Genomic DNA, 14,225 nt, shown 5'->3' with positions numbered 1-14,225 from the left:
TTTTTGATTAGTAATATGCATTGCTAAGAACTTCATTTGGACAACTTTAAAGATGATTTTCTGAATATTTAGATTTTTTTGCACCCTCAGATTCCAGATTTTCAAATAGTTGTATCTCAGCCAGATATTGTCCGATCCTAACAAATAGCTTATTTATTCAGCTTTCAGATGATGTATAAATCTCAATTTAGAAAAATTGACCCTTATGACTGGTTTTGTGGTCCAGGGTCACATATGTGTGAGTGACTGCTCACCCAGCACAGTGAGGCCGATGACGCCGATATTGCGCCCCCCGCGGTCGGGCAGGTTGTTGACCAGGCACTGGTACGTCCCCGTGTCCGACAGCTGCGTGTTATTGATGAAGATCGAGGCACTTGTGCTGGGCATGGTGGAGACGAAGCCCACGCGCCCGTTCATGTGATTGGCTAAACTGAAGACCTGCCCGCCCTGATAGATGATCACCTGCCAACAACACAAACACAAACATAATCACAGTTCATTTATGCTTCAAACAGATCATGCATAACGCTGTGTGCGCTGCGGACTGCAAATATGACTATTAAATCAAGCAAATGCATTTGTGACCCTGCAGCACAAAAGCAGTCATAAGTAGCACAGGTATATTTGTAGCAATAGCCAACAATACATTGTATGGGTCAAAATAATCCATTTTTCTTTTATGCCAAAAATGAGCAGCCAAAGGTGACAGCGACCAATCACAAATCAGTATGCAAATATTGCAATGACATCATCGCTGTTAGAGGAAGTAGCTGATTTTGAAAGCTGAATATTTTAATGCAAATCAAATGAAATCAAACTTTAATCTTTAATATGAATGTTAATTTAAATATGTAAATTTCTTAAATAGATGCAGACCCAAGGGTTAAACTATAAAACAAAGTTTTAATAAAGTCTATATATTCAGCTGAATTAAATGTGGAAAATTGGAGCAGAAAAATGTGGAGAGCTATTTAAATTAAACACACAATTAATGACAAGTGTTAATTATACCATGAAAAGCCACATTTATGAGTTATTTTAGTATAATTGATATACTTATAGCTTTATAGATTTTATTTTTATATTTTCAGTGTTCATTCTAATTTTAGTTAATAAAGTTTTAGTTTATTTAATTATTTTGTTTTGTAGTGTATTTGTCATTTTTATCTGGTTTTAGTTATTTTAGTACTTCAATTTAAACTAAATAAAAATAAGAAATGTTGCTTTGGCAAGTAGCTAAAATAAAGTTTGAGTTTTTATATATTTTATTTTATTTCAGTTAATATTTATTTTAATTCAAGTAATGAAGTTTGATTGTAATTTTAGTTAACAGTAATAAACCTGGGCAAAGCAAGTTGTGTTATATTTGTAAGACAAATTTCTTTATTTATTTTCTTTAGAATAATGTGCAATGATGAATCAGTCCCAAAAAGACCAGGAACATGAATTTAAAAAGTAAACAGAGTCACTTTTGATGTGTGATGTTAAAAAGTGAGTGTTAACAGGTTAACAAGGATGCATTTTATTTTCCAAATGATCAATTATTGAAATTGATTAATTATTCAGCATTTAGAGCAAAGCTTTGGTCAGTGTGTCAGCATGTCCATCAGACACTCGTGTAGAAGAAGAGCTGATGGAATATTCAATACACACACACACACACACACACACACACAGAGTATAAAGCATTTTAAAGGACTTTGATCTTTGTTAGAAGCTTCTGTGATCTGCCACATTAAAAGAAACCTGCTTCAGTGTGTGTGTGTGATCATGGGAGGGTTTCAGTGGCCTTCGAGAGGCTGAATGATCACACACACACACACACACACACACACACACACTGTGTTTTGAGCCTCAGTAAATGATGCTGTCATGGACATGGAGCTTTTACACACAAATGAACAGGCAGCACTTCAGCTGAGATAAATCAAGACGAGCCCCACAGCCAGCGTGTGTGTGTGTGTGATATGAGCTGTGTAATAGGAAAAGATGGGAGTGATGTATGTATGATATATGTCAGAAAAAGAAAAATGAGTGTTGCTCTAATGCATGTTATCAGCCACCTAATTCTTCATCATAACGTCTCAATAGTGCACATTATGGATGAGCTCTTATTAGTGCTGTTTGCTAAGCCATGCATCACTAGTGCTCACAGCAGCTCGCTAATATTTTCTGAATATTAATTATCTTTTAAGCCCCGACTGAGCAAAGACGACAGTAACCAATCACAAGTCAGTATGCAAATATGACATTGACATCATCACTGTCAGCTCAAGTAGTTCGATTTTGAAAGTGAAAACATTAACAACGCAAATTCATTGGAAACTTTTCAAGCTTAAATCTTTAGTTTAAACTTTAATTTAAATAAGTACATTTCTTAAATTATGGATAAGCTTTTATTAGTATGGAAGCCCATTTCCACCACAGATTTAAAAAAAAAGAAAATGGTAATAGCGATTTTTATTTCACAATTTTTTACTTGTAATTCTGAGATGTAAACTCAGAATTCAGATTTTTTTTCTTGCAATCCAGAATGTATATCTCACAATTATGACATTTTCCCTCAGAATTCTGAGTTTGATTTGAAATTCTGAGTTTATATCTTGCAATTCTGAGAAAAAATGTCAGAAATGCAAAAAACTAAATGTCTTACTAAAACTAGAACAAAACAAAAAAATGCTACTTGAAATAAAATAAACAATAAATGAGATAAATAATACAATAAAAATAAAAAAATAAAAAATCTAACATTTATTTACATTTATTTTGCAAAACTGAAATCAAAATTAATAAAAACTATAAAGACGTTAAAAAAACGCATAAAACATAAAACAGCAAAATTACTCAAACTAACTAAAATTAAGGTTACACTATTTTAAGTTGTCCTTGTTACAGTGTAATTATACATTTAAGTACTGAGTAATATTAATTAATCATACTTACTATATGGTTAGGGTTCGGCTTAGGGTTACTTGCATGTAATTATGCATAATTTATTGTTATTATAATATTAAGTACATGTAACACATAACAAGAACACCTTAAAATAAAGTGTTATCAAAATTAAAATAAAAACAGAAAAAAAAAAAAAAAAACTTTATTAGTATCTCAATGATAGTAAAATAACGCTAAAGAGCCAAAACTAAGCAGATTTCCACACATTGGTTTGCAGTGAGATGAAAGGATCATCATGTGTGCAGATGGTCATCAGTGCTAAGAACTGACTCGGCTCTGGAAACATCACGAGCTGTCAATCATTAAGCCCCTCCCCCTGACATCTCCTCGGCTCCGCCCTCCATTCAGTCTCTTCACTGATTCAGTCACTTCATGACACGCTTGTGGAGAAACATGCATAAATATGACAGAATAAAATATTCTTATTAATAAAACATGCAAAATAGTTTTACTAGGAATAAAAGCAGGCACTAGCTGAACTTGCAAAGGAACAAAGCAGAAAGGATTTGGCGTTGAACCTGTACACACACGTACATCTGCTGTACGTCTTAATCTGCCGCTGAACGCAGAAGATTACAGCAAACACAGACGGACGTGAGGAGTTCGTGATCTGATCAGAAGCAGGTCAGACGGGCCGATAGCATGTGTCTTTATCATAAGCTCAACATACGCCGCTGTGAATCCCTCACCTGAGCATGCTGGGATACAGCCGACATGCAGATGCACTGCAGCTGCTATTAAACAAATTCAAAGCATTCATATTTTTGTCACATGACATTGATTATGGGCATATTAATTTGCATTTTTAATCCAATTTTGCAAAAAATGTCTTCCTTTTTGGAAGCCAGATTACAAGATGAGTTGAAAGTAAACCATTAAAGCACCTTTTCATTCTTCACACTGGAACGGAGGGTCATGTTGAGTGCAGTGCATTGTGGGATACAGTACTACAGTGTTACATATACTGCAAATGCAGTAGTTATTAGTATGCATTAGTCATAAAAAACATTTTCAGTAACTGAAATAACGCTAAAATATAAATATATTAGAAAATTCAAAACTTAAACTTGAAGAACCTGAACATCAAAAACATTAGAAATATTGCCTTGGAAACTAACTGAAATACGTTTAAGTACTAAAATTACTAAAACGGCAATAAAAATAAATTAACGATAATATCATTATTAAAAAAAACTAATTAAAAATAGTTTTAAAAAGTTTAAAACTAAAAATGTTTGTTTTGTTTTTTAACAAATATATTTTTTCAAATATTTCTATTAAAATATTTCCATTAAGCACGACAAAGTTACTAAAACTTCAGCTTTATTAAAACTAAAAATTATAACAATAAAAGTTAATATAAAATATGAATGAATACTATAATGGTAAATACATAATAATAAAATAACACTGTTTAGCATCTAATTATGCTGATTAGATAATAGTGTAAACGGATGGACTTAAAATAACATCTAAAAAATTGAATCAAATAAAAATAAATTACATAATATTACTAAAAATCAAACAGATGAAGTGGACTTGAAATAAAATAACATCTAAAAAGCTGAAGAAAAAATCAGAAAAAAGACTAAAACTTAAACTGATGAAGTGAGCTAGAAATCAAATCAAATCTGAAAATCTGAATAAAATAAAAACAATTCACATTACAAAATTACTAAAACAAACTGATGAAGTGGACGAAAAATAAAATAAATTCAAAATAGTAATAAATACTAAATTACTATAGTATATAAATAATACTAAACATCAGTGGATTAAAAATACAATAATGTCTTTTGAATTTGTCAGATAGCGTGTGCATGTGTAGCTGTATAATTATGGTGTGTGTGTGTGTGTGTTTTGTGCTTGTGTAACGAGCAGCTGTTGTGTCCTGGCCTGTGCAGCTCTGGGTTAATTAGTGCAGAAGATTCGTTTGTTGTGCATGTTATGTTGAAACAGTTGGAGGCAGGTGTGTGTGTGAGTGAGCGCGTTTAGGTCACATACAGAGATACAGACAGGTAAGTATATGTGCGTGTGTGTTTGGGTTATCTTCACAGAGTTACACACAGGTAAGTGTGTGTGTGTGTGTGGGCAGCAGGTGAATGGGGTTTGGCCTGCAGTCATTCATGAAAATAAATCAGATGGAATCAAAGGTTGAGGCGATAAACCTGCGCTCTGTGTTTGGAGCTCTACTAAAGCTCCCGCCGCTCATGTCCGAGGCCGAGCTTTAACATGAGCGCGTTACCCAGAGGGCAGTGCACAGATGTGTGTGTGGACAGTACAGGTAAAGAAAACACATCAAGATGAGTTTGCAGCACGTGAACCTCAATGCATCTCAAACCAACGCAAGTGTTTGTTACTTTCCCAGCTAACATAAATCTGTTCTAGAAATGTTTTGCTAATGTACACATTTATGAAAACATTATTTTTGATGTTCTCTGAAAAGTGAAAACATCCTGTTTTTTAAAAACGTTTTTTCTTGGTTATGCAAATGTCAAGGGAACATTCCATTGTATCATTTCCCATTTCCATTATGGGAATGTTACTGTTACTGTTACTGAACGTTCTGAAACAAGTAGTTACATTTAAAAAACATTTAGACAAACACCTGCCAATGGCCAGTGACTTGAGAACATTTACCGCCGGCCATAAATCATTTTCACCAGCCATGAAACTGTATGTGTATTATTTTATTAAAATAACAGGCAGAACAAATTAGGGAAATGCATCTAATTGCAATTGTTATTAAATGTTTGTTTGTTTATTTATTTATTTATTTATTACATGGAATAAATTATTAATATTAAATACTTATAGTGATATTTCTTATTGTTATTTTTATAATTTAAATAACTAATAATAATAATTTTTTTTTAAATTATATTATTAGTTATTAATAATAAATATATTTGTAGAAGTAGTATTATTAATAATAGTAGTAGTGATCAGTAGTAGTTAATCAAATTATAAAAAATAAGGAAATATAAAATAAGGTAGTATTTACTAATAATATTATTATTATATAATTATATATTATTATTATTAATAACAAAAAAAAATTGTATAATTTTAATTTATACAAAAATAATAATTTATTTCATAATTATAAAATGTTAATAATATTATTATTTTTATTACTAGTAGTATTATTATTTTATATAACAACAGTACCATAGTTATTTAGAATACTAACATTCAAAGTATTGTAATTGCACTGTTATTTAAAGTAAATCAATAAAAAATAAACAACAACATCAACAATAATAATAATAATGCATTCTCAGGCATTGTTAGAATTAATAAAAAAGTTACTGGCCAACTGGCGAGCAACACTCTTTCATATACTCATCAGCACTCATTTTTACTCGCATTTGGTGCTTGACGAGTGTTAATTTTAGGCCTTGTGTGATTATACCCACTAGTTTAGTCGTGCTGCATTATTCAGGTGTGAATTCTTGACCTTTCGTGTGTAAAATCAGCTCTAGCTCGGAATAACTACAATAGCAAACACGTGATGTACGAAACCACTTGCAGAGCTGTTCTCTAATTAGCTTTCAGAAAAATAAAGAAAAAGCTACAAACAACACTGTGCAGTTTCACTTGCATGTAATCGACTGTTCTCAACGAGTTAAGTCTCATTAGTCTGGTACTAATGAACATGCTGCTTAATTATATTCTAATGTAGTAGTCATAAACAAACAATCATTAGAACAGCCTGCGAAAATAATTACGGCCTTTTTCTGGTGCCATGACCCGGGTTTGCAGTTTCTCTTGATCTTACTTGTTTATTTGCCATTTCAGTATATATACTCCAGCAGTAAACATGGGAATGTTTGTGGTCATTCTGGTACGTGTTTACGGGGCGCTGAACTGCATCCATGCACAAAGTCAGATGACGGTCATTTTTTAAGTAAATGAATGACTGGCTCCATCCCAGCGCCTGATCTACACATTCATGATTTCTGCCCTTCTCTTCAGCTTTCTCAGTCCGTTAATGAACACAGGGAAGGTGCAATATCTCAACAGGAAGTCTACAGTTGCATGCTGTCTTGAAAGAGAGACTTGAGAGGGAAAAAAAACTAATGTACTAAAAGTGGGAACTATGAAATGTGAAAAAGATTGTGTTAACACTCAATCAACACTGCAAGCAACAAAATTACATCATTCCCATTCAAATCAATGAAGGTGTGTGTACTTGAACTCGCATTCAAGCAAATGAATGTGTTAACAAGAAAGATTCCTAATAATATCATTGCTCACTTTTTATTTTCCAATTAACCCTCCCAATGCATTCAGGTGAGATCTGACCCAAAAATGAAAAAAATAAATAAAAAAACGCTTTTTAGTAAATCAAAAATACATCAAAAATGTGTAAAGACAATCAAAATACACATCATTAATTTTTTTCCTGATTTTTTAAAATGACGTTTTAAGAGATATATAACCATTTAAAAAAAATAGTAACACCTTTTGCATTCTGGGTCAATTTTGGCCTGGGAATCAACTGAGGCTTTATGCATGATGTTATTTAGACTTTCTGTACATCTATGGAGCTAGATTAATCTCAAGAATACTTTTGTAAATTATATTTAGCCTATTTCCCATAAATCACACACTTTTGGGACTGAATTTCACTCCCCCGCCACATATTGATGAACCACTGCAGCATGAAAAATTTATCTTTTTCATCTGAAATTCCACGTTTATGCAAGTAAAATTAATATATTTTGTTTGAAAACCTTTCAGATGTTGAAAACAATGTTGTTTTGTTAGAAAATGAATATGTAGGCTTCATAAACTGACATGAGTAATGAGTAATAAGCATAAAGGAATTTAAATAAATAATAGTCAATGGTAATTCTCATTTTATATCTTCATATAAATTTCATATAATAATATATTCAAACACAATTTCTGACAAATATTCAAAATATGTTTTTCTTGCATCACACCAATTTTGAAAGAATTTCCCAAATTTTTAATAAGAAAAATGGAGGTTAATGTAGTAAAAACAGGATAACACTGTAAAACATTTAAATCTTTGCACATTCACTTGTTGCTAAGAAGTTATTAATCAGATGCAATATGGTTTTAGCTGAAAACATATTAAGTTATGAAGCTTACAGACCACCACATCAAAAATGTTGCATGCAGACTGTAAAATGCATTGGTAGGGTTAATCCTTATGGATATAATCAAGCACTTTCCTAAATTGTTTCCAGCTGAACTCCAAAATACAGCACAATATGGAGGTTAAATGCATGTGAGTGTGGTTAAGGTCAGTATATCTGTGTGTGGTTTGGTTTATCACCTGCTCTGGCTGGTTGGCGTTGGCCAGCGGCGTGACCATCCATATGATGTAGAGATTATTGAGGGCGGCGCTGGTGGTGAATGTACAGGGCAGGACAGCCGCCTGACCTCTGGCCACCTGAACGCTGCTCTGACTCACCGTCACTTCTAGAGCACGCACACACACTGAGGAGAAAACACACACACACACACACATCAGTCAAATAACTGTATAAAACACACCAAACACCGCCAACAGGGTAAAAAATACACTCAACTCAATTATTGAGAACGATAATATTTTTTTTTGTAGTTTTTGGACAGCAATAAATTCAGCAAATATTATTAGTTTAAATCATAGTTTAGATCAGTGGTTCTCAACTGGTTTGGCCTTGGGACCCACGTTTTCCCATGGTCATCAAGCCACGACCCATTTACCATATATATATAATTTGTTAAAAGCCAAAAACCAAGCAAATTCTTATATATTTTTATATATTTCACAAACATTAAGTTAAGACTGTTAAGAATATGATTAATACGGAATAAACAGCCTATAAGGTAAGGCTATTAAATAGCAGTGTTGTAAAAATGTCAACAGAATACAGTCAATTTGCAAAAAAAAAAAAAAAAAGACATTGAATAAATGCAGAAATGCCAGCTGGGTAAAAAGAAAAGTCACATCCTGTTTTGATGGTGCGATTAGGTCAAACAGAATCACCACGTCAAATGATACACTCATGAGCTAAACACATTAAACATCTTAAACTGGGTTACGTCCTTAGAGGTCTGTGGGTGTTATCTGAACTCAGGCTCATTATGAACAGCAATCAAAATATATCATCTACAAACACATGATTTTACCAGGTGCAGTTATTTATTTAATGCTATTTATGGTTACATTGTTTATTTTTAAAAAGCACATCCTCATTCACGAATTTGATTGGATTAGCATCTGCATGAACAGCACAATGCCTCTAATTAGGAGAGAAGAACAGGCTCCTGTTTCCCAAGCCTCGTTAACACAATATCACATGATGATCATCCGGCCAATCACGTGGGAGGAAGTCAGATCCTCACCAGCTGCAAGTCATCAGTGAGTGACAGTTCACTGCACAGGATAAACTGTATACTACTTAAATGAATAGTTCACCTAAAAAAGAAGAAATGTAGCATTGCATCACTTGCTCAGCAATGGATGCTCTGCAGTGAATGGGTGCCGTCAGAATGAGAGTCCAAACAGCTGATAAAAACATCACAATAATCCACAAGTAATCCACAGCACTCCAGTCCATCAGTTAACATCTGGAGAAGACAAAAGCTGAAACAAATCCATCAAGACGTTTTTACCTAATATCCGAGTCCATAATCCATAGTAAAGTCCATCTCCTGTTGTCTCTCACATATTTGTTTAGAGCTGTTTTGGCTTGTAAACGGTGCTTGATCTGTTTCTCTCCTGATTCAGACCATACCACTTTTTCACTGGAGGAAGTGTTATTATGGACTCTTACTTTTAATGATGGATTTGTTTCAGCTTTTGTCTTCTCCAGATGTTAACTGATGGACTGGAGTGCTGTGGATTACTTGTGGATTATTGTGATGTTTTTATCAGCTGTTTGGACTCTCATTCTGACGGCACCCATTCACTGCAGAGCATCCATTGCTGAGACACTGATGCAATGCTGCATTTCTCCAAATCTGATGAAGAAACACACTCTTCCTGATCTTGGATGCCCCGAGGGTGAGCACATTTTCAGCAGATTTTCATTTTTGGTTGCACTATTCCTTTAAGAGAAATGGAAGGTCAAGTCGAGTGCATTGCATTCTGGGATATAGTTTCTCATGCAGTTAGTCTGAACTCCATTGTGAACATAACTAATGCATTTCACAGATCCTAATTACAGTCAAGCTCAAATGAATCCACAAAGGATCCTCACACACATAATCTCAGTGCCGTGGACCGTGTTGTAATCCTGTTTCATACTCAGAAGTGTTCAAAGCCCAGCAGACTACAGCTGCATTCTGCCAGTCAAATTAAACACTCGCAGTCCTCTCCTCAGAAAACTCAGAAGACTAATAAAACAGACTCATGCATTTCAAGTTATGATTGAAAAACCTGCAACTTTTTTAAAAGCAGCATGTGAAACCGTATGCAGTATGCAATGACAAATGTAGTATATCTATGTAAAAGAGAAGTATGCAACACTCACATGATCTCATATGTGCATCTTTAATTCAGTGAGAGTCCAATTATCACCTTTGAAATAAAAACACTAAATGCAAAAATTGGCAAACTTTAAATTATTTAGCTAAAAAGCATCTGCTAAAATTCTAGTAAAAGATTTTAAAAAATTGTTTTAATTATCTAATCTAATTATATTATTTTATTAATTATCACCTTTGAAATAAAAATGACAAATGCAAAAAAAAAGGAAATTAAAAAATATATATATTTCCAATTTTAATTTAGTGTAAAAATTAATTAACTTTTGGCACAATGAGTCAAGAAACTGATGTTAAACATTATTAACTTTTTTGCATTTTTAATTTAGTGTAAAAATGCATAAAAAAATGCAGTCTGCTCAAAAAATTGAGTGATTAAAGGTGATATCGCTGTTCATTTGTCTCGCTGTTCAGAAGTCACATACAAAAAAATAGCAAACAAAAATAATTTTCCATTTATAATTTAGTGTAAACATGCATTCACTTTTGGCAGTCTGATCAAACAACAAGTCAAGAAACTGATGTTAAAAACTGTAGCTGATATTGCCTACAGTTAATTTCTTAAAATGTAAATGAAGGTCACATAAAAAAAATTTCAATGAGTATTTTTAATTTAGTGTAAAACTGCATTTAAAAAAGTCTGCTCAAACAATCGAGTCAATAAACATTTAAATTGTAGCTGAAATGGCTGTTCATTTGTCACAATGGCAATGGAAGGTCACACCAATTATCACCTTTGAAATAAAAAATGCAAACAAAAAATATTTGTCATTTTTAATTTAGTGTAAAACTGCATTAACTTTGGCAGTCTGCTCAAACAATGAGTCAAGAAACTGATGTTAAACTGTAGCTGATATGGCTTACAGTTAATTTGTTACACTGGAAGGTCACATGAAGTGCACTGCATTGTGGGATACAGTATCTCACACTGTGTGCTCTGTTGCAAATGGCATATTTTGGTATTTATTTCATGCATACAGAAAATGTGCACACTGCATACTACAGAAATAGTCCTAGTATTATTTTCCATGTACTGTATTCTGCAGTGTGTGTGAGTGTGTTTCTACCCCACTTCTCCAGAGAAAAACACCATCCGTCTCTCTGCGGGCTGCCGGGAGTAAAAGAGCACTCTGACACCTGCTTAGTGTGTTTCTGTATTTATGGAGAGGAGCTCCGTCTCCATCGCTCGCCTTTAATTGGGAAAGTCACCTCGCTCGGCTCGGAGTCTCCGGCAGCCTTCACTCTACTAATGCCAACTTTTGTGTTTATTAATGCAGGAGAGTCCCGCCCCAGAGAGAGAGAGAGAGAGAGAGAGAGAGAGAAGAAAGAAAGAGAGAGAGAGAGAGAGAAGAAAGAAAGAGAGAGAGAGAGAGAATTTAGAATTTAACAAAACTTTAATACAAGTAGAAAGTCACAGTACAATCATAACCATAATTTACATGAAAATAAAAGACCAATCACATAAAAGTCACACACACACACACACACTCTCTCACACACACACACACACACACACACACACACACTTCAAAGCTCTGGGTTTGTGTGTATTCCCTGCTACATTTGATCACCTGAGGAAAACCACCGCACACTTTTAATACCTCAGAAACTCAGATCATTTTCACTGAAGTATCAGTTTGATGCTTCAAAACGTTCCTGATCTTATGAGAATTGATTATAAATGAAACCTGATTACTTTTCAAACATTGTTCCTGTTGTTAATCTCAAACATAACATAAGAATAAATATAGATAATATGAGATGTAAGAATAAATATAAATAAGATGTAAAACAAGAATAAAATTAAATGTAAAAAGAATATCTAAAATAATAATACATGTAAATAAAATGTAAAAAATAATAATAATTGAAGTTGAAGCAAGAATAAATAAAATGTAAAACAATAAAAAAGACTAACAATAAGAATAAATATAAATAAGATTGCAAACAGGAATAAAAATAAATAAAGTGTAAAATAAGATATGAAATAAAAATAAATATAACTAAGATTACAAACAAGAATAAATGTAAATAGAATTTAATAAAATATAAAATAAGAATAAATATCAATAACATGTAAAACAAGACTAAATATAAATATAATGCAAAAAAGAATAAGAGATAAAATAAGAATACAAATAAAATGTTAAATATAATGTAGATGTAAAATAAAAATAAGATGTAAAACAAAAATAAATATGAATAATAAAACATTTAATAAAAATATATAAAATAAGAAAAAATATAAATAAGATATAAAAAAAGAAGAAATTAGATATTAAATAAGAATAAATACAATGAACATTTGCATGCTACGATTCTCTAACTGGTGTATAATCTGTAGAAATGCTCTCCTGCTATCATGTTATCTTGTATTTTCAGAGGAAAATTACTTAAATTCATTATTTCAATCAAATCTATAAGGATAAATAACAGGTTATTTTGAAATGACCATAATGATTTTCTAAGAATCGCGTCTGATTATGGTCAGGTGAACCAGAAACCAGCATTATCATACAGAGCTTCCTCAAAACCGATTAGTTGACTAGTTGTTCAGGCAGCTGACTAGTTGGTTTTTAAAATATTTCATTTTGCCCATTTTCAGACATAAATCAAGACAGAAAGTGAATCTAAACAGAACACGAGGGCCAAATCAAAAAAAGATGCACATACTGAAAATAAATAATCAAATGATGCTGGGCTTCTTCTGTAATGGCACTGTTTGCCCTGGACAACATTACAGACAGATTGAAGTGTGTGTGTGTGTGTGTGTGTGTGTTAAAGGCTGAACTGATCCAAAGTCACAGACAGATGGAAACATCACCATCAATTTTTCTTTCATATCAGTTCACACGTCCTGAACAAACACAGCGCACCTTTAGTCAAAGCTCTGATGCGTCTGAAATAAACAGCAGGTCCATCAACCTGCATATAAATAAATCATCTTCACTGTGAAGGTTGTGTGTGTTTGATTAATATCTCATCTCCCAAATGAGACTCTCTAAAACTGAGTGTAACAGCAGCAAATGATACTGTTTTCAAACAGGTTTCCTGAACCAGTCCACGCCATTGGTCAGTCAAACAGATTGTCCCGCCTCCAAACTCACTCCATTGGTTGAGACAGAGGCTGGCATTTTTAGCTTTAAAACACTTTAACTTAGACATATTAAGAAGTCTACAAGTTCTGTGCAATCTTTAATAGGGATGCGTCGATCCGATATTCATATCGGGTATCGGCTCCGATAGTGCCATTTTTCTCGGATCGGGTATTGGTCAGAGAGGGCCGATCTGCCGAATTATCCACTAACCTAGTTTATGATACATTTTTGTCATAGATTATAAATATACATAGGCCTATATTTTTTCATATTTATTGTTTATTTTATTTTTCTTTATAATGAAGTAGTCTGTATCTAGTAGATTGTGAAAGAATGATTATCAGTTCCACACACAGAGATATACAAATTCTACATTTATTTAAATAGGGGGAAAAAACCTCACTGGTATTGGATTGGTATCGGCCAATACCGAACCCTAGGTATCGGAATCGGTACCGGAGGCGAAAAAGGCGGATCGGAGCATCCCTAATCTTTAATCACTTCATGTGCCTTAAAATGTGCCACTGAAAAAACCTGTTCCCTTCAGAGGGTCGCTGGCACATATCACACACACACACACACACACACACACACACACACTCTGCCCATGTTTACAGGATGCTGATCATAGCAAGAAGCCACCTGCTCACTTTGTATCAT

General features: G+C 33.2%; 1 protein-coding gene across 1 annotated transcript in view; it reads right to left on the bottom strand.

Moving 5' to 3' along the window:
* The window catches only part of igsf11 (immunoglobulin superfamily member 11), a 97,755-nt gene that overhangs the window by 8,209 nt on the left and 75,321 nt on the right, over positions 1-14,225 (bottom strand). The window contains exons 2-3 of the mRNA XM_016573246.1: positions 8,267-8,430; positions 255-462 (exon numbers count right to left, since the gene is read on the bottom strand). Coding sequence (XP_016428732.1) covers positions 255-462; positions 8,267-8,430 — 372 coding nt within the window. The remainder of the gene's footprint in view (positions 1-254; positions 463-8,266; positions 8,431-14,225) is intronic.

Source organism: Sinocyclocheilus rhinocerous, unplaced genomic scaffold (assembly GCF_001515625.1).
Source record: "Sinocyclocheilus rhinocerous isolate Xijiao unplaced genomic scaffold, SAMN03320098_v1.1 scaffold592, whole genome shotgun sequence".
NCBI classification, from domain to species: Eukaryota; Metazoa; Chordata; class Actinopteri; order Cypriniformes; family Cyprinidae; genus Sinocyclocheilus; species Sinocyclocheilus rhinocerous.
This window is presented reverse-complemented; position numbering and strand designations above follow the sequence as displayed.